General features: G+C 33.3%; 1 protein-coding gene across 1 annotated transcript in view; it reads left to right on the top strand.

Moving 5' to 3' along the window:
- Nucleotides 1-26,901, top strand: part of Cntn5 (contactin 5) — a 494,625-nt gene that overhangs the window by 17,340 nt on the left and 450,384 nt on the right. Inside the window, exons 3-4 of the mRNA XM_076841939.2 lie at nucleotides 5,847-5,970; nucleotides 6,097-6,272. Coding sequence (XP_076698054.2) covers nucleotides 5,847-5,970; nucleotides 6,097-6,272 — 300 coding nt within the window. The remainder of the gene's footprint in view (nucleotides 1-5,846; nucleotides 5,971-6,096; nucleotides 6,273-26,901) is intronic.

Below are 26,901 nucleotides of genomic sequence, written 5' to 3'. Positions count from 1 at the left end.
TACTTTAGTTATCTTCTTTAACCAAGTAAGAAGTCTGTTATCAATCTAATTGTCATTCCTTTGCAAATGGACTCTCTAATGCAAGTTATTTCTTTTCTAATTCTTGGTGTTTTGCATATTTACTAGTAGTTTCTAAAATTTGACTTCTTTTTTTATCTTCCCAGTATTTGTGCAGCAATCTGGAAGGAAAGATAACATGTTTCTTTTCAAATGTGCAAAATTCTTCTTTTTCCTTCAAACACTACTTCTGTACTAAATATTTCATTTTTTCCCTTTATTAATTATTTTTAGCAGAGTGAGTATCTGTCATGTATGATTTTGCATATAAGATATATAAAATGTTCCCCTCCATATCTTTTAAGTATCTTTAAATTTCTTTAAATAATAGGACTTTAACCTTTAGAAGTTTTAATACAACTTTTAATATAACTTAAAATTTCTAACTTGTATTACATAGGAGAAATTTTAATCAGCTATATTTGATTTCAAAAATTGTTCCCAATTCATTTTTATATTATTTGTTTTTTACCCTTTTGTGTTTCATAATTAAAATCCACTTGGTCTTATATGCCTTTTGATATCCTAATCATATTTATTTTCATGTTTTGTTTTAGGCAGGGTTTTAAAATATATTTCATCTGGAGTAAATTTATCATTCCTATGATTTTTTTGTTTTTATTAAGTTTGATTTGCAACACTAAAATTTCTTATCTAAAAAAAAATAAATAAAAAATAAAATATATTTCATCTGGAGTAAATTTATCATTCCTATGATTTTTTTGTTTTATTAAGTTTGATTTGCAACACTAAAATTTCTTATTTACATTGGAATTCTGGTTTATTTTTCATATATCTATGGGATGGACACATTTTAACTTATTTTCTTTCTCTCTTTCTCCTCTATGCTTACCTCTTATGTTTAACCAATTTGTGGTCACTGCCACCTGGTCCCTAGTACTTCTAGATCAGAATAAGTTTAATGGCATTTCTGAAGCACCTGCCCCCACTTCAGGATACTGAAATTCAGTAACTAAGCTCAGGAACAACTTGACTTCATTCCTAGTCAGGAAGCTTTTTCAGCCTACTTTCATCTTCCCAAGTATACACTATTTAATGTAACCTTAGCCTCATGTGTTTGGTTTTTGATATGGACACAACCACAAAAAGCACATTGAAATCTATTATAGTTGTCATGTCAGAGTTATGCACAAGATTCTGTAAGAGCATAGATTAGGGTCATCAAACATAACCTGTTTCTTCTGAGAACAAGACTGTGGTATAGTTGTTAAGTGTGAATATATCTTTGTTTTGTCTTCACTCTTTTTTAAAAAAAAAATAGTTGTAGATGGAACACAATTCCTTTATTCTATTTATTTTTATGAGGTGCTGAGGATTGAACCGAGTGCCTCACGTGTGCTAGGCAAGTTCTATTCCACTGAGCTACAACCTTGGTCCCTTGCCTTCACTCTTAAGTGATAGATATTTAACAGGGTGTAAAATTTTTGAAGCTGACAGTTATTTTACCTGAAAGTATTTTCTCTCAGGAGAAACTACACTGAGAAAGTGATAGTGGATCTAAAATATTAGATGTAGAAGTACATTCCAGATAGAACCAATAATATGTTCAAAGACATAGTGCCCAGCATGAACACAATGCCTTATATTTAGGGAACTGTCTAAAATATGCTTGTAGCAAAGTGTTAATGACTGTCATGAAAATATAGAGTCATACTCATTAAAGAGTACAACATTTTTATCCAGGTTAACAGAAAGTCCCCATTAAGCCATGGAATACTTTCACCAGTAATTGCCTGAGAGACCTCTGAACATCAGACTTAAAATAATAATAATCACAATCACTTCCATGGCAAGAGAGAAGTAAAAACTGTCTGTAGGAGGCTATCACACTTAGAAAGAATATAATTGCCTGAGAGAAAGCAGGAGCAATTGGGATAAAGAGAAGATAATCTGTCTCTTTTGTATATTATTGGAGACTCTCTATATGGTTTTATTTGGTCAAGGCAGAAAGTGTGTGCATTGGTTCTTCTACATGTTTTTAGAAGTGATTCTTATAATTGTATCAGACATGATAATCTGATATTTTTCCTAGATTATATTGCTAATATGCTTAGGTCACATTATATAAATCGGCTAGGCAGGACCATAAATTAAAGCTAACTGGCAGGTAGAGTTGGCTGGGACCTGGCATTAGACATAATCTTTGTGAAAATGAGCACAGAGATAGGTTTTAAAGAGGATTTAAGTCTGAAATGGCAGGTTTAGAATCCAGAGAGATAAGATAATGTCAGGTCATGATCTGAGAAAACAATTAAAAACAATATCATCCCACTTCAAGAAGCAAGGCTTTTCTAGGCAACCTGGCTATAGGAATCTCAGAATAGTTGACATTTAAAATGTTTTTGCAGGAAGGGAATTAGAATCCAGGAAGCCTATCAATAAGTGGAAGAAATTTCAAAAGGAATCAAAGCCAGATACTAACTTGATCCTAGCACAAGCCTCTATAAAGCACCTATCATCTCTATGACAAAGTAATAAACCAGTACTCCAGAAAGCATTACTTGAAGAAAGGCACATGGGCCTCCAAGTTGAAATTCACAGGACCTTCAGATTCCTGTTCAGGAATCTCTCATTGGAGACAACTGCTAGAACCCAGATAACTTTAGGTAGGTATAGTTATTTTTTGTTCATTGCCCTAGCAGAGTGATTTGCTCAAGGTGTAACACCATTCCCCTTAGAAATGTTTCTGAAATTTGTGGGAGTAGTCAGGTTATCTCAATGATTAAGGGATGCTACTTGAATTTAGAGACCGGACATGAAGAAAATTAAATGAACTATACCTGGAACTCACAGGATTCTTGAATGCCATGCCAAACATACTCATGAGCAAAAAAAATTTCTTTTTAATTATTTGAAAAAAGAATCCAACTGGTATTAAGTTATGTGCAAGTATTTTTAAATATAATGAATGTCAGTGCAAAAACTAAATTATAACAAAATTATATTTAACTTTGTTTAGAGCCTTACTAAGAATCAGTGACTACTTAGAAAATCACACAACTCAACACTAATGCTGCTCATGACATTTGAGTCACCAGTACCACATACCTGAATCATTTCACATATGTAGCAGCTGCATTCATGGGGCTTTGTGAAAAGGAAAAAAAAAAAAAAACCACAAACAAATTCTTGATTTCTTTATGAATTTTATTACACTGGATCTTGATGATTTATATTAGATACTATTTTAAATTTATTTTTCTTTCATTTGTCATTGATTTTTAAAACATTTTACATGGAAGTATTTTGAATATTAATGCATTTGTAATATAAGAAAGATAGAACATAAAATGTTATTAAATGAACTTGAGAAGTACTAGATAGCTGTGGAGCACTTTTTTTTTTAATCAATTCCATATTGTCTTTCTGGGCTTGTTGAGATACTAGACTAATATGGATAGGATTGTTACTAAGGCTCTGGAATAAACAAAGGAAAATGAGTTGTAGTTAAAATGCGTTCAGTCTATGCTATTTTATATGACTGCCTCCAGATATAGATTGTGATTTCATGATTTATAAGGGTAACTTGAGCATCTCTAGTTGATGCTACTCTCTGTTTGCCTCCAAGTGCTGTCTAACTCCCATTGTCAGGGCCGCCTTACCTAACATTTAGATGATCCTACAGCATATCCTGTTTCTCTGATGTAAAACTAAGGAGAAGTACTAGGGTGTTAAGGAGAGCAAGATATAGTCCATGCTTGTATAATTATGTCAAAATGGATTCCATTGTATTACTCAAAAGAACCAATAAAAATAATTTAAAAAAAAAAAAAAAGACTAAGAGAATAGTGTCCAGAGTATATCAGTTGCCTTTCTTCTAAGTCTCCTTTCACATTTTACCTGAAGACCTATTGTCCTCCAACCAGATGTTTGAATCCTGATTAGCTGTGTGCTTTCCCTGTGGAGGATGAGACTAATACCTCTAAGGCCCCAAACTGGTCCAAATACAGAGGATGGTTATGCCATATGTGTTTCACCAGGGGTTGAAAAATGTTGTTCTTCAAACTATGAGGAGATGGGGATCTGCTGGTCTGAAAATGGCTCAAGTTAAAAATGAGTGGGCATGGTTTTCAACGTAACTGATGGTGGGTAGAGCTGGGGTGAGGGTTTCTACGTGGACTGAGGTTAGTATGGTGTGAACTCGCCCTTCAGACTCCAGGGCAGGGGTTCTCAGTTTGTCCTGAGGTGACGCAAAAGGGAAAAAGCAACTGGTTGGACTGGAAAGCTATCAGTAGTCAGACAGCAGAAATGGAGTCAAACTCTTAATTAGGTGAATTTACAGTAAAAGTCAATCACACAAAAATACATAACAAGAATGGCAGCACTCATAAACAAAGAGGAGGAGGAGGGGGAGGAGGAATAGTAGCAGTAGTAGTAGTGAGAGTGGCCTTCAAACTCAAGAGCTAGCAGTCTTCGATCTGTTTTTCCAAGTTGCAATTTATTTGCTAGGATCCCAAGTTCAAAGCCAGCCTCAGCAACTTGGAAAGGCCCTAATCAACTTATAAAGACCCTGTCTCAAAATAAAAAAAATAAAAAGGGGTTGGGATGTGACTCACTAGTTAAGCACCCTAGGTTCAATCCCTTGTACCAAAAAAAGAAAAAAAAAGTTACTTTTCCCAAATTCACAGTTCAGAATTTTACAGATCCTAAATCTGCACACGATGCTCTAAACTTCAACAAAGCTGCAAGCTGAGATGACCTGCTCACATCCCCAACACCATGCTTGCTCATCCCTTCTCCAGCAAAATTATAAAACTTAAGCCTATATACGGTCCATTTTTATTCCCACTTTTTCTATGAAGTTTTTACTACTGTCAAATTGCCTTTCTCATAAGACTTCTTAGACTATGAACTAAGTAAAATCTCATACATGGAATGTAAAAGGAAACACACTTAAATGTTCTTTCCACTCTTCCCCTTTCTTCCTTATACTTTTTCTCCTCTGATTTCCTTACTGAGTACATGAATCTACTGATGGAACACTTAATGGTTAAAGTTTTGACATATTAATTAATTTTTATGACATTTTGGAGGACATGTCTCACTCCTTGAAAACATGTTTATTTGCATTACATCAATTTTCCTTATGCTTTAGCATGATTAGCACTAAGTAGTGCTTGAGCAAATAAGTAAAAAGAAAGAAATATACAAGGAATGCATGTGGACCAATATGTTTATATGTATAGCATTCAGTTAGTGACACAATATTAGTTTGTTACTTTTCTTTGTTGTTATTTTTAAGATTCTAGGAGTTTTATAAACATTTAGTGTTTTTAAAATATGTTTAATAATTTCTTTAGCTCTGCTTTGCAAGATGAAAACAAATAGCAGAAATGGAGTCAAACCGTTAATTAGGTGAATTTATACTAAAAGTCAATCACACAAAAATATATAACAAGAATAACAGCACTCATAAACAAAGAGGAGGAGGAGGAATAGTAGCAGTAGTAGTAGTGATAGTGGTATTCAAACTCAAATATATGTTGAAATATATGTTGAAAAAATATATATAAATGTTTGTGATATTTGTTTTTCTATTGCATATATCATAAATTTAAAATATTTTGGTGGATAAAATTATTTTTAAATTTCTGCAATTTATGAAAAACAATGTAGTTACACATTGACTATTATATTAATTATACCTTCTTTTGAAAATTTGTTGATTACAAAAAGCAGTAATCTTGAATATAAACATAGTGAGGTAGAGAACAATGTATCTTGCTCTTCTGAGGAATTATAATGTGCATCATTTTTGGTCCTCACAGAAAGTGTGGACTATGGGCCAGTGTTTGTACAAGAACCAGATGACATCATTTTCCCAACCGATTCTGATGAGAAGAAGGTAGCATTGAATTGTGAAGTTCGTGGCAACCCAGTTCCCAGCTACAGGTAGATAAAACAATATTTATCATTGCTCATTAAGTCTGAAAAAATTCTCATCAATGAGATACACTCCCAGGGAGTATCATAATATCTTAGATAATTTTACATAGTTGTCTTCTTGTTTTTCCTAAGATGGCTTCGGAATGGAACAGAAATAGATTTGGAAAGTGATTATCGCTATAGTTTGATAGATGGCACCTTCATCATAAACAATCCAAACGAAGCAAAGGACTCTGGTCATTATCAGTGTTTAGCAACCAACACCTTTGGAAGTATTCTGAGTAGAGAAGCCACACTTCAGTTTGCCTGTGAGTAAAGTATATGATTTTTTCTATATGTAGTGTATATACATGTAGTTTTAATTTTTAGCTAAGTTAAAGCTTAAGACTGTAAATTTTAAAACACTGCTGAAAACTATGGTAAACTATGGTAAACTATGCAAACAATGCACTTTTTCCTGAAGTAGTTTGAATTTCCCTAAAATATTTGATTTTTTCAAATTAATCTGATACATTAGTCTGTGAAGTTAAAATTCTATGTATTAAAGAAGATAAAGTTTTAGAATTCAACTTTCTTTTGTAATCTGACTTCTCTACTTTTCAAAAATATTTATTTACCTGCTTTTATTTTGCTACAATGTCATAATCACTATTCTCTATAGACTCTTCCAAGCATAAAATGGCATATTATAAAAATTCTGCTTAGAATTATATGACCAAAGAAATGTTTCTGAAATGTGAATATTTAAGATTCTTACTATAAAGTTCCATGTGTTAATTTGTGAACTGAAGAAATAGTACCATATATAGTTTTGTATATATGTGTGTGTATATATGTATATTCATGTTTAGATATATATAAAGATACCATATATGGTTTTATGTATATACATAAAACTATATGCACAAAGACTCAAAAATATATGTATATATGTGTATATGTGTATGTACATATATATACATTCATGTGCCACGTAACATTTTAGTCACTGATGAATTCTGTATATGATTGTTCTCATATTACCTTGTGATATTATAGTTTTCTTAGTCTGTATAAGTACACTCTATGGTCTGTAATGTTCATATAATGGCAAACTGTCCTGCTGATGCATTCTACATGTTACCCCATTGTTCATCAATGCATGTATATATTTGTTTGTTATACAGACACACATACACACAAACATGTATGTGTGTGTGTGTGTTTATATATATATATATATATATATATATATATATATATATATATATATATATAAACACACACACATATATATACATTTAGAATGTCTATATATAATCATTTAGAAACACAAACTATAAATATTTATATTACATACATAATATAAATATTTTTCTAATATAGGTCATATACCTAATTATATTAATTTCTTTGAAACTCTTAAAATATTTCACTTTTGAGGAGGGCTTACACCAAAGTGAAGATAGGCTACCAGATTTAAAAAAAAAAAAAAAACTTTGTTATATCATTGTGTGGAAAGTAATTCTACTTAAATTTAAATTTTTTAAGATTATACAGAGGAAAGGCCAGTAATAATTATATTAATACATGTAATTGTATTTGTTACATTATCATAAAATAATTTTTAAGTTAAAATTACACCCTGAAGAATGCAATAATTGATTTTCTCTAAATATTCTCCCTCAAATATCATTTCTAATTAACCTAGAATCCAGACACACTGTTAAAGTGTGAAGAAGAAAATAAAAATCAAAGGGTTGATAAGGGAGCTACGTCCTAGGAAAATCTAAATATTGTCTTTTAAAGTAGACATGATAAGGACTTTAGTTAGGTGCATTTACAAACACAAAAAGTACCAAAATAGCAACCCAAATACATTTATTTTATTTTAAAAAACAATATGTATTTTATCACAGACCCTATTACTTTTCAGAATGCACCTAGTAACCTACTATAAAAACAAAAACTCTTTCTAATTGCTCCACTGTTCATCAGCACAGCCTTTTCATGATAGATACTGCAAGTACAAAGAATATGGTATATAAATATTAATTGCTTAATCTGATACAAGTATATCAATTAGCAGTATCCTACATATTATTTGTTTTTATTTGGATAGTAGCCAACCATGCCAAGTATTTTTGTGCGTGCTTTAGAGCAACAGTCTGTTTTATTTGATGATCAAAATGTCTCTTTTGCTGTGATTTCCTAGCCTTCCTGTCTTGAATATGGACAGTTATCAAATACCCATCCACTTTCGGAGCAAGCACTCCGGCACCTATATTTACAGTTACATGATCAGGCATGGAAAGCTATAATCTATTCAACGTAAATCTGTCCTCAGCTTCTTTTAGGACAGTATTTTCATATTTTTAAAGTAAAGATCATGGTCAGCAGTATCTGTGCATCCATTGGTTGGGTCTTGTGACCCTGCTCCTCCACTTTCAACCCACCTAACTTAGGGGTTGCCTTGGGTATGCAGGTATTCCCTGAGTTAGGTGTTCCCCTGGGTGTTTCTGGCTGAAGGGGACAGTTGCTTTCTTTCTTTTTTTTTCTTTTTTCTTGTTCTCACCATTGTTCTTTTTTTAAAAATTTGTTTTAATTAGTTACACACAACAGTACAATGACCTTGACATATTATACATTTGAATCAGATGGGATATAATATCTCATTTTTCTGAGTATACAGGTTGCAGAATCACATTGATCATGCATTCACATATATACACACAGTAATAATAATGTCTGTTTCATTCTACTATCCTTTCTATCTCCCTAACCCCTCCCTTCCCCTTGCATCACTTCACTTCTACCTAATCTAGGGTAACACTATTCATTTTTTTCCTCACATCTTCATACATATATTTTGTATAACAATGAGGGTCTCCTTCCACCATCCATGCAATTCCCTTTCTCCATCCCTTGCCCTCCCACCCCTCTTCCCTATGTAGAGGTAATCTTCTTCTACCTCCATCACTATAGTTTGCTGATTTTAATTCTTTAGGATTAAACACCAAGTAGTGGGATACGTGGGTGATATGGTGATTCAATTCCTAGTCTTTTTGTGGATTCTCCCTACTGCTTTCTGGAGGGTTTGTACTATTGTACAGTCCCACCAACAATGTATGAGTATACCCCACATCCTTGCCAGCATTTACTATTTGTATTATTTTGTGTATGTGTCGTCCCAGGGATTGAGCTCAGGGGCACTCAACAACTGAGCCACATCCCCAACCCTATTTTGTATTTTATTTAGAGATAGGGTCTCACTGAGTTGCTTAGCACCATGGTGTTGCTGAGGCTAGCTCTGAACTCATGATCCTCCTGTCTCAGCCTCCCAAGCTGCTGGGATTACAGGCATGCACCACTGTGCCCAGCCTTTGATCCACTTTGAGTTGACTTTTGTGCAGGGTGATAGATGGATACACTGATAGATAAGTAAATAAGTAATTATAGTACCAGGAAAAATACACTTTATATCAAACTTTAAGATAATGTATCACAGAAAGTTTTATAATTATTTTGATAGGAGGAAATATTTCTGTGGATTTCCTAGTGGTTAAAGCAAAGGAAGGAGGAAATTAATTAAAGGACTAATTTCCTCCCACTTCTTCAAAGGTATAAGATTTTTTCTTGACAAATTCTCCTAGAAATTTCTCATTTGAAGCTTCATATAGTGATCTCAGCAACATCCCTACATGGGTTCAGTAGCAAGTTTAATTAGCCTGACATGAAGCCAATCTATTCTTTAACTGTAACTAGACTGTAATTAGGAAGTTATTCACTTAATTCACTGATATATTTTTTTTCTAATTTTGATTTTTAACAACTAAAGGAGTAAGCAGCTGCCATGCACTGGCTCAGCCCCTTCTAATATATCCCTCTCATTTTAAATGTCTACCCATGAGAATCATTTTAAGTTCTCCCTAAATGAATATTTATAAACATGGTTCAGTTTAGTTAATGTTAATACTTTAGTTTAGCATTAATAAATATATACCTCACAAGGGTGTAGTAAAAATTAATAAGGTGGAGAAGTTATGTTTGTGAACTTATTTTTAAGTTCAGAAAGAAAGACATAAATACAGAGTGAAATGTTCTTGCTAGAAATGATTGTTGCTGGTTTATCAATAAGATTATTTTTGACAAAACATATTTTATTCCTGGAGCTTACTTCATCATGAGGATAATTTCCTCACCTAGGGTAGTGATTTCTCTTCAGTGACAAGGAAGAATACACCATATAAAACTTTGTCATTCTATTAGCTTATTACCATGCTGATGAGAATTTGGAATTGATAATGTGACACTGCACACTTTTCAAACATCCTTCAGAAAGCCAAAGCTCATAGCAATCTCTCCGAAGTTGGGGTTTTTAGAAATAATTCATGGTAGCAAGTCAAACATAAAATGAATCAAGAATAAAATCTCCTCATTGCTGTCTCTTGCTTCAAAAATATCTTTATATGCAATCCTTGGTAAATTGATAGTTCATATCTAAATTTGAACATATTGCTTTTCAGAGCATTTAGATGATTTAGATCCAGAATATTCCATTAGTTTTCCTTGAAGCAGTTGATTAAAATAACCTCCTTAACTCTTTGAGAGATTATATGACTTGTAGACTTTGTATTTAAGCCCTTTAATTTAACCTTTCATTTTTCTATAAAACTCAAAAATTACTTCTCTGGATTTTTCATAACTTTTTCTCCTACAGTAAAATTGACCTTACACTTTAAAACCACATTTTACCAGTCTTTAACATCTAATGAAATTATTTGAATCATCACTGACTCCGGAGTATGTCCAAAGCTTTATTTCATTACTCTGTGAGGCTTTGTCTGTAATGACTTTATTAAGTCAATTGAATATTAATCTGAATGAAAGAGTCACAATGGTATGCTCATGTGTTCACCAGTAATAAGGTTATCATCAGGTTTTGTTTCAAAATAAATTGTTGATAATTTACCTCCTTCTTACAAAACAATTCTTTTGAAAAAGAAATAAAATCACTCACAAAAAGTTATTGTTTGGGTAGTTCTTCTAAAAGACAGTTTATCTGGTCATAATTGATATAGTAACTATAAATGTATAATTCTGTGGTAAATTGCAGCATGGATTATTTGAGACCACAAAGTTTTTTTAAATTAAAAATGCATAATTCTGTGCTATATGTTGTTGAGAAGGAAGCAAAGTAGAGATCTGTGATGGAATATACTTAAATACTTCTATCACATAAATTATAGTCATAAATATTTATTGAAGTTAATATAAACATGTACTTTCATTAAAATTGTACTAATTGTTCATATGTGACAGACTAACCCCTAACAACATGGCTGTACTTGCCAGGCTTGGCCCAGGGTATTCTTTTTTTAAAATCTCTGTTTCCTCTTGTTTTTGGAAATGGAGGAGATGGATTCCTCTATCAAGTTATGAGAAACAAAAGGAAGAGACCAGGATTGAAGACTGAATAATTTTCCAACCCTTACTGCTCAAATGCATGTACCTAACACATTGCCCTTACTCTTATCATTGTGTCTTTGGATATCTCCCCTAGTACAAGGGATTCCAAGGCACAAAGGAAAAGAGACACTTTAAATTTTATTACTACTCTCAGGTTAACATTAAAAAATAGCATTTCCATCTCAGGAGGACATGTAAGCCTGTTGAATATTAAGATATCAGTTAAATACAAAAGAGTACAAATAGAGAGGCAGGTATAGAACATGAGTACTTTCTAAGGTCAATCTAAGGTCATTTTCTTCAACAAAATATCCTTCCTTTGAGGAATAAATTGGAGCAGAATATTTATTACTTGGCCTGGAGCTTTTGAAAATTTAATTTTATCTGAATAAAAAGAACAGCAATTAATATGACTTGATGGTATTACCACATCAAGTGGGATCATTTCTGCGTTTCATGTATATATATACATAACATGGAAAGATACGGGAATGTACAGGCTTGTGTGTATATTTATTTTTATGTGTGCATATATCTATGTATATTCAATAACAAAAAGACAAACATTTTCAACATTGATGAGTATTTAAATGGCAGGCAGAGTACTAAACACATTTAGTGTTCTCACAGCAGTCTTATGAAGGCAGTTTTATTATTGACCTAATTTATTAATGGAAAAAGCTAAGAGATGTCAACTTGTTTCTCCAGTCACACTAGTAAGTGATAAAACAGAAGCTTCAACTCAGATCTAACTTTAAACTTGGTACTTAGAATGCTTACAGTACTAACCATAGTATGCATGGCATTTTTTTTGTTTTGCATGTCTGTAATTAATTTATATCTAGAACAGTTACTCAATCTGTATTCTCTCTTGGTTATTGTTCTAGATGTTTGGAATCCATGGTTAAAAATATACATCCTCATAAAGCTTGAGACTAGCAAAAGCTATTCAAATCTTCTATTTCATATAAATTTTCAAATCTAAGCTACTTATCTCTCCCCTGAACTACAGAAAAAGTGCCTACCTGAAATGCCAGCCTACTTTTTCTATTTCCTAATATCTTTCTTCTTCATTCAGCTCTAGCCCCAATAAGAACTCTGTATTTATAATGGAATGATCTATATAAAATATGTTTCTGTCAACACTGCCCCTGTATAAATCTCTGATGGCTTGCTATCCCTGCACAGAGGGTTGTGACTTACTCTGCAGAGTGTGCACAATACAATCAGAGGGCTGCTCTAGAAGTGTGTGTCCGGGAGAACTATGAACAGAGAGTCAAAGAACATCATTTCAATCCTTTAGGTAAAGAGGACGTGAATTCCCTCCCTATAGTGTGTTCCAAAGAAAATGAGAATGTGAAAATGATGTAATGAAGTGAGAGGGTAAAAAGTGCTTCAAATATGATGACATATCAAGACTATACACTTTGACCAAGTCAACTGAACAATTCATAATGCTGCTACATAAAGCCATACAGAAAAGTGAAACAGAATATTTCTGGTAAAATAATTTTACGTTGAGGTAGATTTATTCTAACTTTCATGAGGAAGTACGTAACATTTTAAAATATTGGTTGGTGACTAGAAAAGGAAATTAGAAATTAGTCTTCAAACACATTGAGATAGAATCCCAGTTGAGTTTAATTTGCATTTCTGTAATTGAGATTCCATCTCACTCCAGTCAGAATGGTAATTACCAAGAATATGAGGAACAATAAATATTGGTGAGGATGTGGGGATAAAAGTACTCTGATTCATTCGTGGTGGGACTGTAGATTGGTGCAACCATTATGGAAAGCAGTATGGGATTCCTTTAAAAACTTGGAACGGAACTACTATTTGATCAAGTTATCCCACTCCTCAGTCTGTACCCAAAGATCTTAAAACCAGCATACTAATGTGAAACAACCACATCAATGTTCATAGTAGTTTAATTAAATTTCCAGAAGCTCCAGGCCAAGTAATAAATATTCTGCTCCAATTTGTCATAAAAGGCCTTTGAATTTTGAGACATTTGGAGAACAATTGCAGTAGTGAGTGGGACAGAAATCAGAATCCAGATAATTGAAGAATGAGTAGTTACATTGGATGCTGGTCCTAACTGGAATGAAGAGAAAAAACAGAATTTTGTGGATAACAGAGAGTAAAACCCTGGTGATTTTTGGTAGTAGAAAGAAAGGAGTCAGTACAGAGCTTGAGGCTTAAGAAGCTAAATTGAAAAAGTCTAACTGGTAAAATGAATATCTCCTTTCCAAGTAAAGTGTATATATCATCTAAATTTGTGTCTTCCAAGGGAAATTTCTGTCTTATCAAAAATATTCAGTATTAGAAATGCTATGTCAAAAAACAGAGTCTAGGCTCATATCTTGACTTACACTTACTTACTAAAGGGTCTTAAAACTAGCTAAAACACTATAAAATTTTAGAATTTTTTTCTTATTCCTTTTAACAATTCTTATTCTGTATCTTCTAGAATCTTGAAGTATCTTTTTAAACAAAATGCAACTATTGCCTCAGGAGAACAAAAAAACTGTGTACTCTTACTCATAATTTTTTATATCTGAGGAAAGAGTATTACATGGTGGTTTAATTCAAACTGAGATTTTTCCCATTCTAAAGAATGTATAGGAGAGGCAAGAAAATAACTTGATTCTCCCCAAACAAGGGTGACTGATGATCTTTGTGTTTCTAAGAAAATCCTCAGCACCTGTAATTTCATGGCCTCAACTCTTATGTGGGATTTCTACAGTGATTTGATGATTTTGTTTTGAGGCACACGTAGTAATTTTTGACAAATCCTGGGTAGCTGCTATAGTTTCTAGTAGTGAACTCTTATTAGTGGGCTTAGGTATCTGAGACCAAAGGTTTTTTAATAAAATGTGTCCTCAAATCATTGCAATGACAGATACAATGGCAACTGATGCTGTAGGAGTTTATGCGGAGACTCAGATGAGAATGACTCTAAGATCTTTCACAGCTCTTAAATAATATCCTCATACATGGAACATTCAATGTAGTCTAAAAGAAAACATAAAATTATACCAGTGAACATTATATATGGTGCTTAGAGTCTTAAGTTTAGATCCACATGAACCAGAATGACATTTCTATGTCAGAGTTATGTCCTGTACATTCTGTGAGATTAAAGGGCAAGCATGGAGTTTATTGGGGCATGGAAACCACTTCATAAGCCATTAAGTCTGCCTCTATAGATGCACATGATTTATAGAGAGTTACTATTATTCAACATCCTCACTTTTCTACCCAGGGGACACTAGTCTTATTAGCCGGACCTTAATACACCTGAAGTCATCTAATCCATTCCAAAATAAGGTGCAAAATGGTCTTAAGCCCATTTATTATTTACACTTAGGCTTTCCAGTTTTCTCTATAATTATCAAGTGATATTTAACTATCTACAGTATTCAAATCTTATTTATGATACCGTATCTGTACATGTCATGTTCTGCCTACTTTTTGATATACCATCAAAAAACTTACCTCTATCACTTTCTCCAAGTTCTTTATTATATCAATTTCTTATGTTGCATTCTTATTACTTAAAACAGTCACTAAAGCCAATCTAACCACTATTTTTTTTGTTGTTGTTTAATACCTAACCCCTATCATGGAGGTCCATTTTCAACATTCTGTGAATGCTTGCACAACGAAAGAGTGAATGAATAAATATCTCTAGCAACACAGTACCCACTATCTTGCAAAAGAATCAACTTCTGAGTCCTATAAGACGAATGATTCATTAGGAGTTTCATACAATGCCGCAGCCCAACTGCAGCAAAATAACCGGGGGGTGACGAACAACTTGTATAAATTGATGCAGCAGGAGTAGGAGCAGTTTATTGTAGGACAGGAGCGGTATTTATACATTCCACACAGCTTATCTAATTAACATAAACTAGATACAACAGTCAACCAATAAGGAATCTCCACACTTAATGGCTCGCTGGAGTTACTTCACAAACCACTCCCTCTGGCATTTTGCCAGGCACCATCCAGACTTGTTTACAGACTCTAACAATACAAAGCCATCTTAAACAACTGCAATTGAGAATCAAAATAAATTTATGCAGAAAGACTTTATAAAGTCCCAAATAGATATTAACCTATTATTACTATATTTGAAATTAATATTAATAACTATAAATAGTGTTAATGAATGCAATTAATGCATCATTACAGGTTTTGACAGTTGTTTAAGTTTAGTCACATATTTTTATATTATTTTGCTACTATTGATAGCATATTCTATATTGCAATAGATGTTCAAGGCAAAGTAGGATATCCCAGAGAAATATGGAGTAGTCATCTTTTACAAAAAGTGATTTTAGATGCAACCCTGACTACAGATAGGGAAAATGCTCACTGACTTTCTTTTTAAAAAATGATTCTAGAATTCAGGCAACATCTCTCTATTGATCCTAGCAAAAGTGAAAGTTTCCTATTCATTTTATAGACTCATTGGGTTGCAAACTTAGAGTCAGGATATAGTGACAGAATTTATCAAACAAAGCAACAACTTTGTTCTTAAGTTCTTTGAGAATGTATGTGGAAATACTCGTCTATTTCAGTTGTCAGCTCCTAATGTGTCTACCCAGAGCCACGGTCATAATTCATGTCAAAAATCCAGAAACAATAATTAACTCTATCAGTTTTTTAAAAAAATATTTTTAAATCTATCATAAAATGAAATTTTCACTTCCTAGCTCTTAATAAGTGGATGAATTTAGAAAATTGTCTTCCCTAAGCTCATAGGAATTAAGTAACATTTTCAAAGTATCACATCTGTCACAACAGAATAACCAAGAATATGTCTATAAACTGTCAGTAAAGAACATCAAGTGAGGTCATTCCTATCAGTTCTGTTTTCATAAGCATAGTAAATCTTCCACCTTAGAAATCACAGCTGTAGCAGACTTATTTGAACTATAATTCATGAAATGTCAGAAACAGTCATTAAAAACATAAAATAACCAAAAGCGTAATTGCTCGGATGGAACTAGAATGTTAATTAGATGAAAACTCTTAAGTCTCTGTGCACTATTCTGCTAGCAGGTCTAGAAAGTTTGAGTTATAATTATTTTCTAGATTCCATTAAACAACACTAAAAACTAAAAAAGCTATCAATGTTTTCTTAACATTGATTTTTAAAACACTCTTGAAAAACAGGATTGTATATTTTTCTTTAAAAGTATTCTATAGCAATTCCCTTGATAACATTTTTTACTTTTTAGTTTTTTCAGAAGTTATATCTTTAGATGTTTCTACGTTTTTTTAAATCTTAATGAATTTACCCACTTTGGGAAATGAACAGCAACACAACAAAAGGCTACCATTTTTCATAAAAATTGTTTTTATGATGTTATTTTATCAATTTAAATAGTGTATCTTATACTTTAAAGACATTTATATAGTATTTTTTAACAATGTAAAAATTTTTAGTATTTAATGACACTGCTAACAATTGTTAGGATTTATTAAGTGCCAGACACTGACGCAGACTTTTTGCATTTATTCTCCTATTCATTCACAAACAAGAATCGCCTAAGTTAATCATCATTAATGATTAAACATTTGGAACAATAGGAAACTGTCTGAAGGAGTTAACTAACTTGCCTAAGGTGACAGTTTAAGGAAAATAAAACTGAATTCCAATACTTGTTCTATCTAACTCTAGATCCAGATCTCTTTATAAAATAAATGAATAATATTCCTCTAATTTTCATAGTTTTTTCCACATGATGTCTCATTAACAAACTGAATAATCCTGCAGTTATGCTTAGTAGCCCTATCACCTCTACTTTTGAGAGCAAACAATTGAAATGATGGAGGTGATATATTGTACTGTGGCCCCTCAGGTCGGATCAAAATAAAACTTAATCTGTGAAACACATCTGATGAATGTATACGTCTTCAAGTCATCCTTTTTTGAATCTTCAGAATCATACAAGGCTGCTCTTTGGTATTTTTATTTTTTTCACAATGATTATTCCAGTACAGTGCCACACAGAGAACATGAATGTTGACAGCTTTTGTTCTGACATTATATTCCATTAAAGCAATGAATAGATTCATATCTTGTTGAAAACATCATATGGGTTTCACTAATGTGCAGATCAGACTCAAAGCAGCCCAAATTATACAGGAGAAAATATAGACATAATTCATGTAATTCAACTATCAATGTCATCAGGTCACACTTAATGAGGGTCTATGTCAAGACTGGGGAGATCAGCAATAAGGTCTACCTGGGTCTTCCAAAATAAGCACAGTATAGCCTAATGCAGTTGTGTTCACCTTTAGATCAAGCTATTTTCTACACCTACAGTTTATAGCTACTATTACTGTGACGATAAACTGCAATCATTTGAATAGCTAGTAATATTAAGAAGTGTATTTCTATTTTCAAAATTAACATTTAGGAAGCAAGCTTTAACTGCAGTCCAAACTTTATGACCCAAGTTTCCATGTTTTGGAAGTGCAAGTAATATAAAATTTATAATATTAATCTAATTGCATGTAGTATATTTTTCTTAACATGGATGATATTGTAAATATGGATAAGGCTAAATGATCATTGATATATAAAACATAAAAATTAACTGTCAACCTAATCTTGTTTATCTTTACAACTTGGCATCTCTACATCATTTGGAATATGAGATTTTCCTTGTTGTTGTCAAATACATTTCAGCATTACAGCTAGCTAAGGAAAAACAAAATTTAACAATGCATGCATTTTTACATGTTTTTTTTTTAACTAGAAATTCCTTTTCTTGTCCAGAGTCCATTGCAACTCTTGTGTCACAAAGTGATACCTTATATCTTTGCTTATAACAGATGTTACTTTTATTTCCCGTGGCCTCTGACATGGAGATAAATTATCATCTCCCTACAAAACTATAAAATGGAATTGCTTTTCTTCATTCATAGATTATAGAGACTTTGTAGGCCTATCTCATTTCCAAAATTTACAACCTTGTACACATAGGGGGAAAAAAGAGCAAATATGCTCATATACATTTAATACAACTCTACTAAATCTAACTTTATTAATTGTATCTTTCTTTTAAAGTTAAACTGAAATTATACTACAATTAGTTTGCAAATATTTATTCATTAATTATTAATCATATGCATTTTTTAAATGGAGAATCACTATTTCACAAGGGCAGGAAAAACTCAAGAGCAGTCAGGGAATTCAATTTTTTATTTCTAAAGTATCTTAGAGAAAAGCATCTCACTCGATGTTCTGCTTTTGCATAAATATACTAACTCATTAGAAAAATTTCCAACTCCTAAGACCTCATTTAATAAGTGAGTTGCTATTTCTCAAAGGCATAGTAAAACCATTTAAATTAGTTATTTAATTTACCTTAATGATTATAAATTCCAAAAGATTGATATGGGGATGTATGTATACATGTGTGTGTTTGGCTAAAAAGTTACTTTGATTATATGAAAAAAACCTGAATACTCATCTAGATCTTAAGATTATAGTGTCTTTTTATAAAATATTAGTGTTAATAAAAATTAGGAATCAACATTACCTTAAGAAAAAAATGGAGGGTTTTGTTTGCTATCTTCTTTCTGTGTTTGGGATAGCATATCTTCTTCTATAGTAAAAGAAAAGGTAGAAAACAAGTTAGCAATTTTTTTTTCAAAGTGGAGCTTATTACAATGAGATAGCAAAAAAGCAGGCATTTTGCTATTTTTCAAAGTTTTAATTGGTGTGTTATAGTTGATTATAATTGTAGAATTTATTCCATATTTGTCCATGCACACAATATTAAAACAGTTTGGCCAATAACATTGCCCAGTATTTTCCATTCCCCTGGTTCTTTTCCATAAGATCTTCCACACCTTTCTTTTGCTTTTTCCTCTATGACTTCCTTTAGAAGTACAAAGTCAAAGGGAATTGATGCAGTTGGAAACAGACTGAAATAATCATGGGAAACAGTTGAGAAGTCTTCAAGTTGTTACTTGAAGACTATACAGGATATCAAGAAATTGGGAACAAAACTGTGTTTTTAAAAAGTTGACAAGGAATGAATAGTGGAATTCACAATTTCTTAAGGGAATGGTGAGATATACATATTAAACTGTATATTTGGTAAAAATGTTTTGATTCTTCAACAGTAGAACATATGGGTATTCTTTTAGCTTTATCATACTATTCCTTTTTGCCAACAATTTTCACCAACATTGAAGTCTACTGACCATATCTAAATTTTGCATATTGTCCTGAAGAAATAGGTTTAAATTTCAGCTTTATGTAGATGATAGATCCTTCTGAATTATACTCACATGTCAGTGACAGGGATCCAACACTTCCCTTTTATCCCATTTGATTCACTAGAAATCCCTACTCACTCTTAATAATGTTCTTACAGAAACAGGAGACATTCAGAAGCACAGTAGAAATATTTACCATTGTTTCCTTTACCCACTGCCTGATAATGCAAGTGTAGCCCTACCTTGACATTTCTATGTGACACTTAGGTCTCCAGTGCTGCTTCATCCCTAGATTAGCCATTCACCTTAAGTGTTTATCAGTTGGAAAGGATTTATTCTATATATCACATTACTAAGGTCATTCCCCCATGATATCTAAATACTCTGTATCTTATCCTGTATCTGCTTTTTTTTTGTTTCTTTCCCTATTGTTGTTTTCTACTACAAATAGATGTTTTCAAGTTTTGGAGATTTTTCATTTATTTCTCTCTTTCCCTGTCCCCCATAAACTTATAAACTAGGTCATGCACTGTCATAAGTTTTACTATTATGTTTATATAAAATATATCCTTCTTTGGTAAATCCATGTTTTCATAATTTTATTTCTGATCTCTAGTATCATATTGCTGAGAGCCATTAGCCAAGTAGGTATGACAATTTCCTTGCCAGCGTACCCCATGTTGCTTAGTGGAAGGACTCGTGGAAATAGGACTTGCCTTAGACATTTTGCAGTGACATTGCATGTAAGGTGACCTTGCTCAAGGACCAGGGCAGATCCGGGTTTAGGGCGGATCAGGGTTTTGGGCTCTCCTTGGATTTAGGGCGTTCCCGGTTTAGGACAATCCGGGTTTAGGGCGGTTCCAGGTTTAAGATTATTCCTGCTGGGAATAGGGCGTATCCTGCTGCCTGAGTTCCCCTTGAGTTCTCCCGGGATTCAGAGAGAGTATTTTTGGGAGACAGAAGCCCAGTGGTGGTGTGGATTTGGGCAGAGAACATGGATTTTCCCAGAACGTGTTTGTAGAGGGCTGGTGTGAGATCGGGAATAAAGAATTGCTGTTTGAATCTACAAAGCTGTGAGTGGCTCGTGATTTTCTGCCCAGCCAGACTGCGGCATCATATTATTTATTAAATATCTCTTTTAGCACCACAGTTCTCATTTATCCTCCTTCCATAAAAACCTACCTGGCTTCTGAATTTCTCTTTTGTAAATTATGTTAACAGTAACAAACTAGTAAATTTAAGATCATCTCTGATTGCTTGTCTTTATGACCTTTAATTATTCCTTTAAATTTAGTCCAAGTTCAAGAATTTTCAATTTTTTTACTTTCTTTACCAATGTTCAGGCACCTTAGTTTAAGCCTCTAATGTCCCCTTTATCTGTACTAAATGATGGCTTCCTGAACATTTTTGTTCCCTCCACCCATCTCAGCTCACTCTTGTGTTCCTAAACCTCTTCTCATGACTCCTGAACTCTGCTAAAAATCATCCTATACCACTAATAAAAAATAAGGACTCATCCTCTCTTCCCAGACATCCTCTGCTTTGGATGCACAGGTACTATTCATTGTAGCATCACTTCCTTTTTCTGCCTCCTCTGCATACACTTATCTGGATGCCTTATTTCTAAGGCTACTGACATCTTCACTCTTTCCAGTTATAAACCACATTCTGTGTTTCCCAATAAAGAGTTTCCTGATTCTTCCCATAGTGATTTGACCTCTCTCTCTCCTTAATGACAAATTCATTGTACCCTAGTGGTATAACTTGAAGTCAAAAAATCTAGGTTCAAATGTAACCTGCTAGCAGAAAACCTTGGGTAGATTTTTTTCTTATTTTTTAAAAAGGGAATTATTAATACCAGTCTCTCAAAACATACATGGGAAAAGAAACATGAGCCTATTTCTTGATCTTCATGAATTAGAGGATCTTTGTTTTGCTCACTAATGTATCTCAAGGGCCACAAACAGTACTGGACACACAGGTAATTCTTTAATCCATTAGATACTATAAAATGTTGATATTATTAATCTTCCAGTACATCATAGTTAGCAATCTACTCACCCTCCTACCTGACAGCCATGGAATACCTACAATGAACGAGATGCTGTCCTGCTGTTACTGCTCTTGCAAGCAAGCCCTTTTCTTTCTGTTTCGTGTTCTAGGCACTTAGAATTTCATCTCTAGCTTTGTTCTCTCCTGATTCTGCACATGCTCCTTGGATGACACTACCACCTTTGGCCTCCACCTTGATAGTGTGTTCCTGGTACCTGTAGTGCTCATCTCCTGATCTTTGCAAGTCTCCTTCTCTCACATCATCACATTTTAGCTCTAATATCATTTTCCACAAAGAAACCTTTTCTGAACTCTAATTTATTTTAAGAATTAACTTATTTTTCTCTGATGTGTGTCCGGATGAAAGTAGTTATCTCAGAGTTTTGGGAAATTGATATTGCATTAACACGGTAATGGAAAAAGGCAATAGAATCTTTTTTGTGTTCATAAGAATTCACATATAAATATACATATGGAAGTGTGCACTCTTCTTTTGAAGCAATTTCATATAGTACAATTATTGTTTAGCACACTGAAACGTAAGTGCTTCAAATATTGCAAAACTATTTCCAAACCCTTATGGGCATATATGAAAAATCCATTAAATTAATAATTGAATATCAGTTACAGGAAGGGGAATCAGTTGTCTCTGCTTTGATTTATATATCAAATATTAGCAATACACCAATCTGTGACAGATGTTGTCATAGGGATCTTCTGTCTCTTTGTCTTAAGAACTTTTATTCTCTTGAGATTTGCTACAAATATCACCATTACTTTCACATCTTCTCTGTAACTTCCCTCTCTGTATGCTTTATTAGTGCATCATACATTGCCACATTCTAACACTTTTTGTACAGAAAATGTTCATGTCTCCACTGTAAGATTATAAATGCCTGAAAAATTAGGGAAAAGTTTGAATTCTTAAGAATAAACAACAATCATGGGGACATAATAAATGTAGGGGATTAGGAATACAGTGTCAGACACTTGAAAAGGAATCCCAACACACACACACACACACACACACACACACACACACGTGTGTGTGTGTGTGTGTGTGTGTGTGTGTGCGCGCGCGCGCGCGCGCATAGTTAGAAATCCACTGACCCTCCTACCAGACAACTATGGAATTCCTACAATGAAAAAGACGCTGTCCTGACTATTACTGCTCTTGCTTCTAGGCCCTTTTCTTTCGGTTCCTCATATTGGGACATCCTCCCTTGTGTTCTAGGCACTTAGATATATATGTATGTGTGTGTGTGTGTGTATGTGCATATATATTTATAATGATAAAGCCCCAATGAAATTATTTTTATAAATATTATATTGCTTATAAGCTTACAAATATAATATGTATATCTCAAAATATAATATGATGCAAATTGAGAAAGCATATATGAATAAAATTTTTTATAAATGATTAAATATGTCATAAATAATCTGAATTTATAATGAAGTAAAAACATCATAACTTTTAGATGAAGTTAACTGAGATATATTTGTCTCATCATTATTAAAAGCTTTCTTCTTAATATGTAAAATAAAAATTGTTATTTGCTTAAGCCACCTGGAAGTCTTTTACAGTCCATTAATTAATAGTAATATGCGATTTGTTTAGTTTATTGCATTTTCCACATCTCATTAAATCTGAGCTTATATGACATTGTGGCCAGCTTTGTTTCACTTGTTTTAATTATTTTTTGATGATGTAAGACAGTAGCCATATGGCTTCACTTTTTTGTTGTTTTTGTTTTTAGTTTTTTTCTGTACCACACCACAGAACTGTTACTACACCTACATGTCTATATATTAAAGTGCAATTATTTTTTCTTGAGAATTTGCTACTGACTTCCATGTTGTAGTGGTACAATTCAGTAATTTTTCACACATTAACAGCATCCAGGGACTTGTGAGGATGAGTGCTCCAAGTTCTAGAACATTCTGATGATGTAATTTGTAATAAGTAATGTAATTTCACAAACTATTTGGGTGTTTTCCAATTGACTTGCATGAATGATCTTGCTCTGAAGTGCACTTCTGAGTAGAGAAAATCAGTAAACTATCTTTTTTTTTTTTTCCACTTCAAGCACTCAATGTAGGGAAATGACACAGCTTAAAAACTTCCTTTGAACATTTTCTAAGGGTATGAATATGACTATTAGTTATCAGTATTTAGTCTATGTAAAATTAAAATTTTCCTTTTATTGATTACCTACATAGCAGTTGGCACTTTACTAGGCACCTCACATACATAATTTTAATTTGTAACACAATCCCTCAAGAAACCCATTAGTTTCATAGTTTCCGGCACAGATAAAAGAAGTGTAGGTCCATTTCCATGGTCTGTTTAAATGTCACCTAATCCTCAGGGTGCCTACTGTGCCTGGTGGACTTAGACTTCTTGGATACATGCTGCTGACACATGCATCTTGTTATTTCTAGCCAAAACCACCATCAGAAAATCTAGAAAGCAGTAGTAAATGAGGCTAATGTTTCCTGTTGTTGCATGAATTAGACTCAGTAATATTAATTTGCTACTGTGACCATTTGTAGAAGATTCACAAGAAGCTGGCACTTGCTGGCCCACACAGTGGATACCAAGTCCAAGTGATGTTTCAAGTGCTGGGGTTCCCTTCTCTTGTGGATGTGTCTCTTTCTCCAGAAGCACATTATGTCAGAGCACTTACCACTTCTGCTACCACCTCTTACAACATATATAAAGATATATGGTCATTGGAGAGAACGGAGATTCAGGAGCTACTTGGAGTGTGGAGATAGTTAAAGGATCTCATAATTTTATGTGGGTGAAACTATATGAGATGATGTAACTGTTATTTGGAATACATCAAAGAAGGCTCTGATCTCAAATGGTCTTGCAGGTGATGAGAAGTGAGCCCAAGATTCCAGTCTTGATCTGGGTAACTGTGAAGTTGCATCCTTTCAACTAATTCTAACTTTAAAGAAAGAGCAGTAAAGAAGTTATATTTTGCAGTCAGGATCACTGCTTTCCAGCTCCATGAGCTATAGAAATAGACTTTCCCACTCTGTATACTCTTTAGTAGGCCAAAGAAGCAGCACAAAAGTGGGTATTTAAATAAACTTGTATTTATTGAGCATTGGGTGCTATCATGAGAACTGGAGTGCATTGTATTTTGTTTTTGTGTTTGTTTTTTGCTGCTATGACAGAATGTCGCCCAGTAACTTAAACAGCACAAATTTAATACCTTACAGTTCTATTGGTTAACCCAATAGTTCACAGAACTAAAAGCCAGGTGCTGATAGGTCTTCAGTCCTTTCTGGGGGCTCTAGAGGAGAGTGATTTTTTTTCTAACTTTTGGAGAATGTCCACATTTCTTAGATCCTGATCCTTCTACATCTTCAAAGCCAGGAGCATAGCATCTCTCTGACTGCTTCCATCACCACATCTCATCATCTGATTCTTCTACTGTCTCCTACTTTAAGGATGCTTTAGGGAATTATATTGGGCTACTTGGATAATACAGTAGAATCTCAACTACACCATCTCCAAATTAGCAATATTACTTACTGTGCAACCTTAATTCCCTGTTTTCTTGTGAACATAAATTTTAAATTCCAGGATTCAAATGTGGAAAATTGAATTGTTTTGTCTGCTAGATGAAAAAGAGTAATTCACCCAAGATGAACCAGACATGATATTCAAGAGATACTACACAAGGAATTTCATATATGAAACAATTAGAGAACAAAGAATTGTATGAGAAAAATGCAATAATAACAATACTAATTATCATCATGCCCCAAATCACTATTTCATTGAAAATCAGGTATGTGCCAGCCACCATGCTTAGGGCTTTTTATATAGTGGTTGCTTAAATTTTCAAAACAACTTGTAAAAATAAGGAGTTCTGGTCTCATATTAATAAAAACAATTATTTTAGGCTTGCCCAAGCTCTTCTCTGATTAATAGATACAAAGGTGGGATTTAAGTTTTGGTCTCTGACTTCAAAGATTATTCATATAGTGAAACAGGATTTAGGACAAATGATTCCCAATACATGGAATAAAGAATACACTTTGTATGTAGTTTTCAGAAGCACACCAAAGGACACATAAAGAGAATGATCAGAAATACGAAGTGGTAAACAGCATAATGTATAGCACAAGAGATGGACCGCATTGGAGCATGTCAGAGGCTGTGCTGGGGAGTCAAGAAGATAAATATCATGTGGAAAAATGAGGGGGTTTGGTTTATCTGTAGTCATTCGAGTCTTCATTTCAACAGAGAAACAAGAGCAGATGCCTGTAGGTTTATAAATAATTGAGAGATATGATGATGAAACTATATTTTAGAGACATTAGTCTAACAGTAATATTAAAGATGACAGAGAAAGGAATGAAGGAGGACCAGTTTTAAAATGCCAAGAAGTATTTGCTGTGATTCCAAAGCCAAGAGGGCTTTCAAAGCCAGGTTCCTGTGACTGGTGATCACAATTACAAGGTGCTCTTGTTGAGCACTACTAATTATGTTAATATCTCAAAGTAATATTTTTGAAGATAAAACTTATTTTGCCTTGTAAAACATTGAGTTTCAGGGAAACTTAAAGAGGTTAATTTTTTTTTCAATTTTGTTAGATTAGGCTTTCAACTGTTTAGGAAGTACTTTCACCTACATTCTCATACCTGGGTGTGTGAATGTAGTGAAACACATAGTCTCATATGGGTTAAAGAGAGGAAAATGAGATGCTGAAAAATCATGAGCAGTTGAAATCTACAGTGATTATTTCAGTTCTGACCATATTGCAAAGATATTGGGTAGTAGATAAATAAAATTAAAAATTTAAATGTAAGCTTAGATTCTTTAGGTAAAAACTTTCAAAGCACAGGCATGACCTCTACGACCATCTGCTCCCTTAATCTCTATTTCCCAAATTGCAATTGTAACCACTTGTGGAGAACAATATTCATTATGAATACACAGCTGAAATCTATAGACTTCTTCACACGACACACCAGAAAGCTGCATCACTGGCTGCTTCCTGACAGAACAAAGCACAAGGAATTGATAACAAATAATCAATTAATTTGCATCGAGCAGACAACAGTCCCCTCTATGCCATTGCTTTTCATAGACTTTCTCTGTTCAGTTTGCTTCTGTATTTAAGATATTAAATTCAGATTTATGTGGCAAAGATGATTAGA

This window comes from Callospermophilus lateralis, chromosome 2, assembly GCF_048772815.1.
Source record: "Callospermophilus lateralis isolate mCalLat2 chromosome 2, mCalLat2.hap1, whole genome shotgun sequence".
Taxonomy (NCBI): domain Eukaryota; kingdom Metazoa; phylum Chordata; class Mammalia; order Rodentia; family Sciuridae; genus Callospermophilus; species Callospermophilus lateralis.
This window is presented reverse-complemented; position numbering and strand designations above follow the sequence as displayed.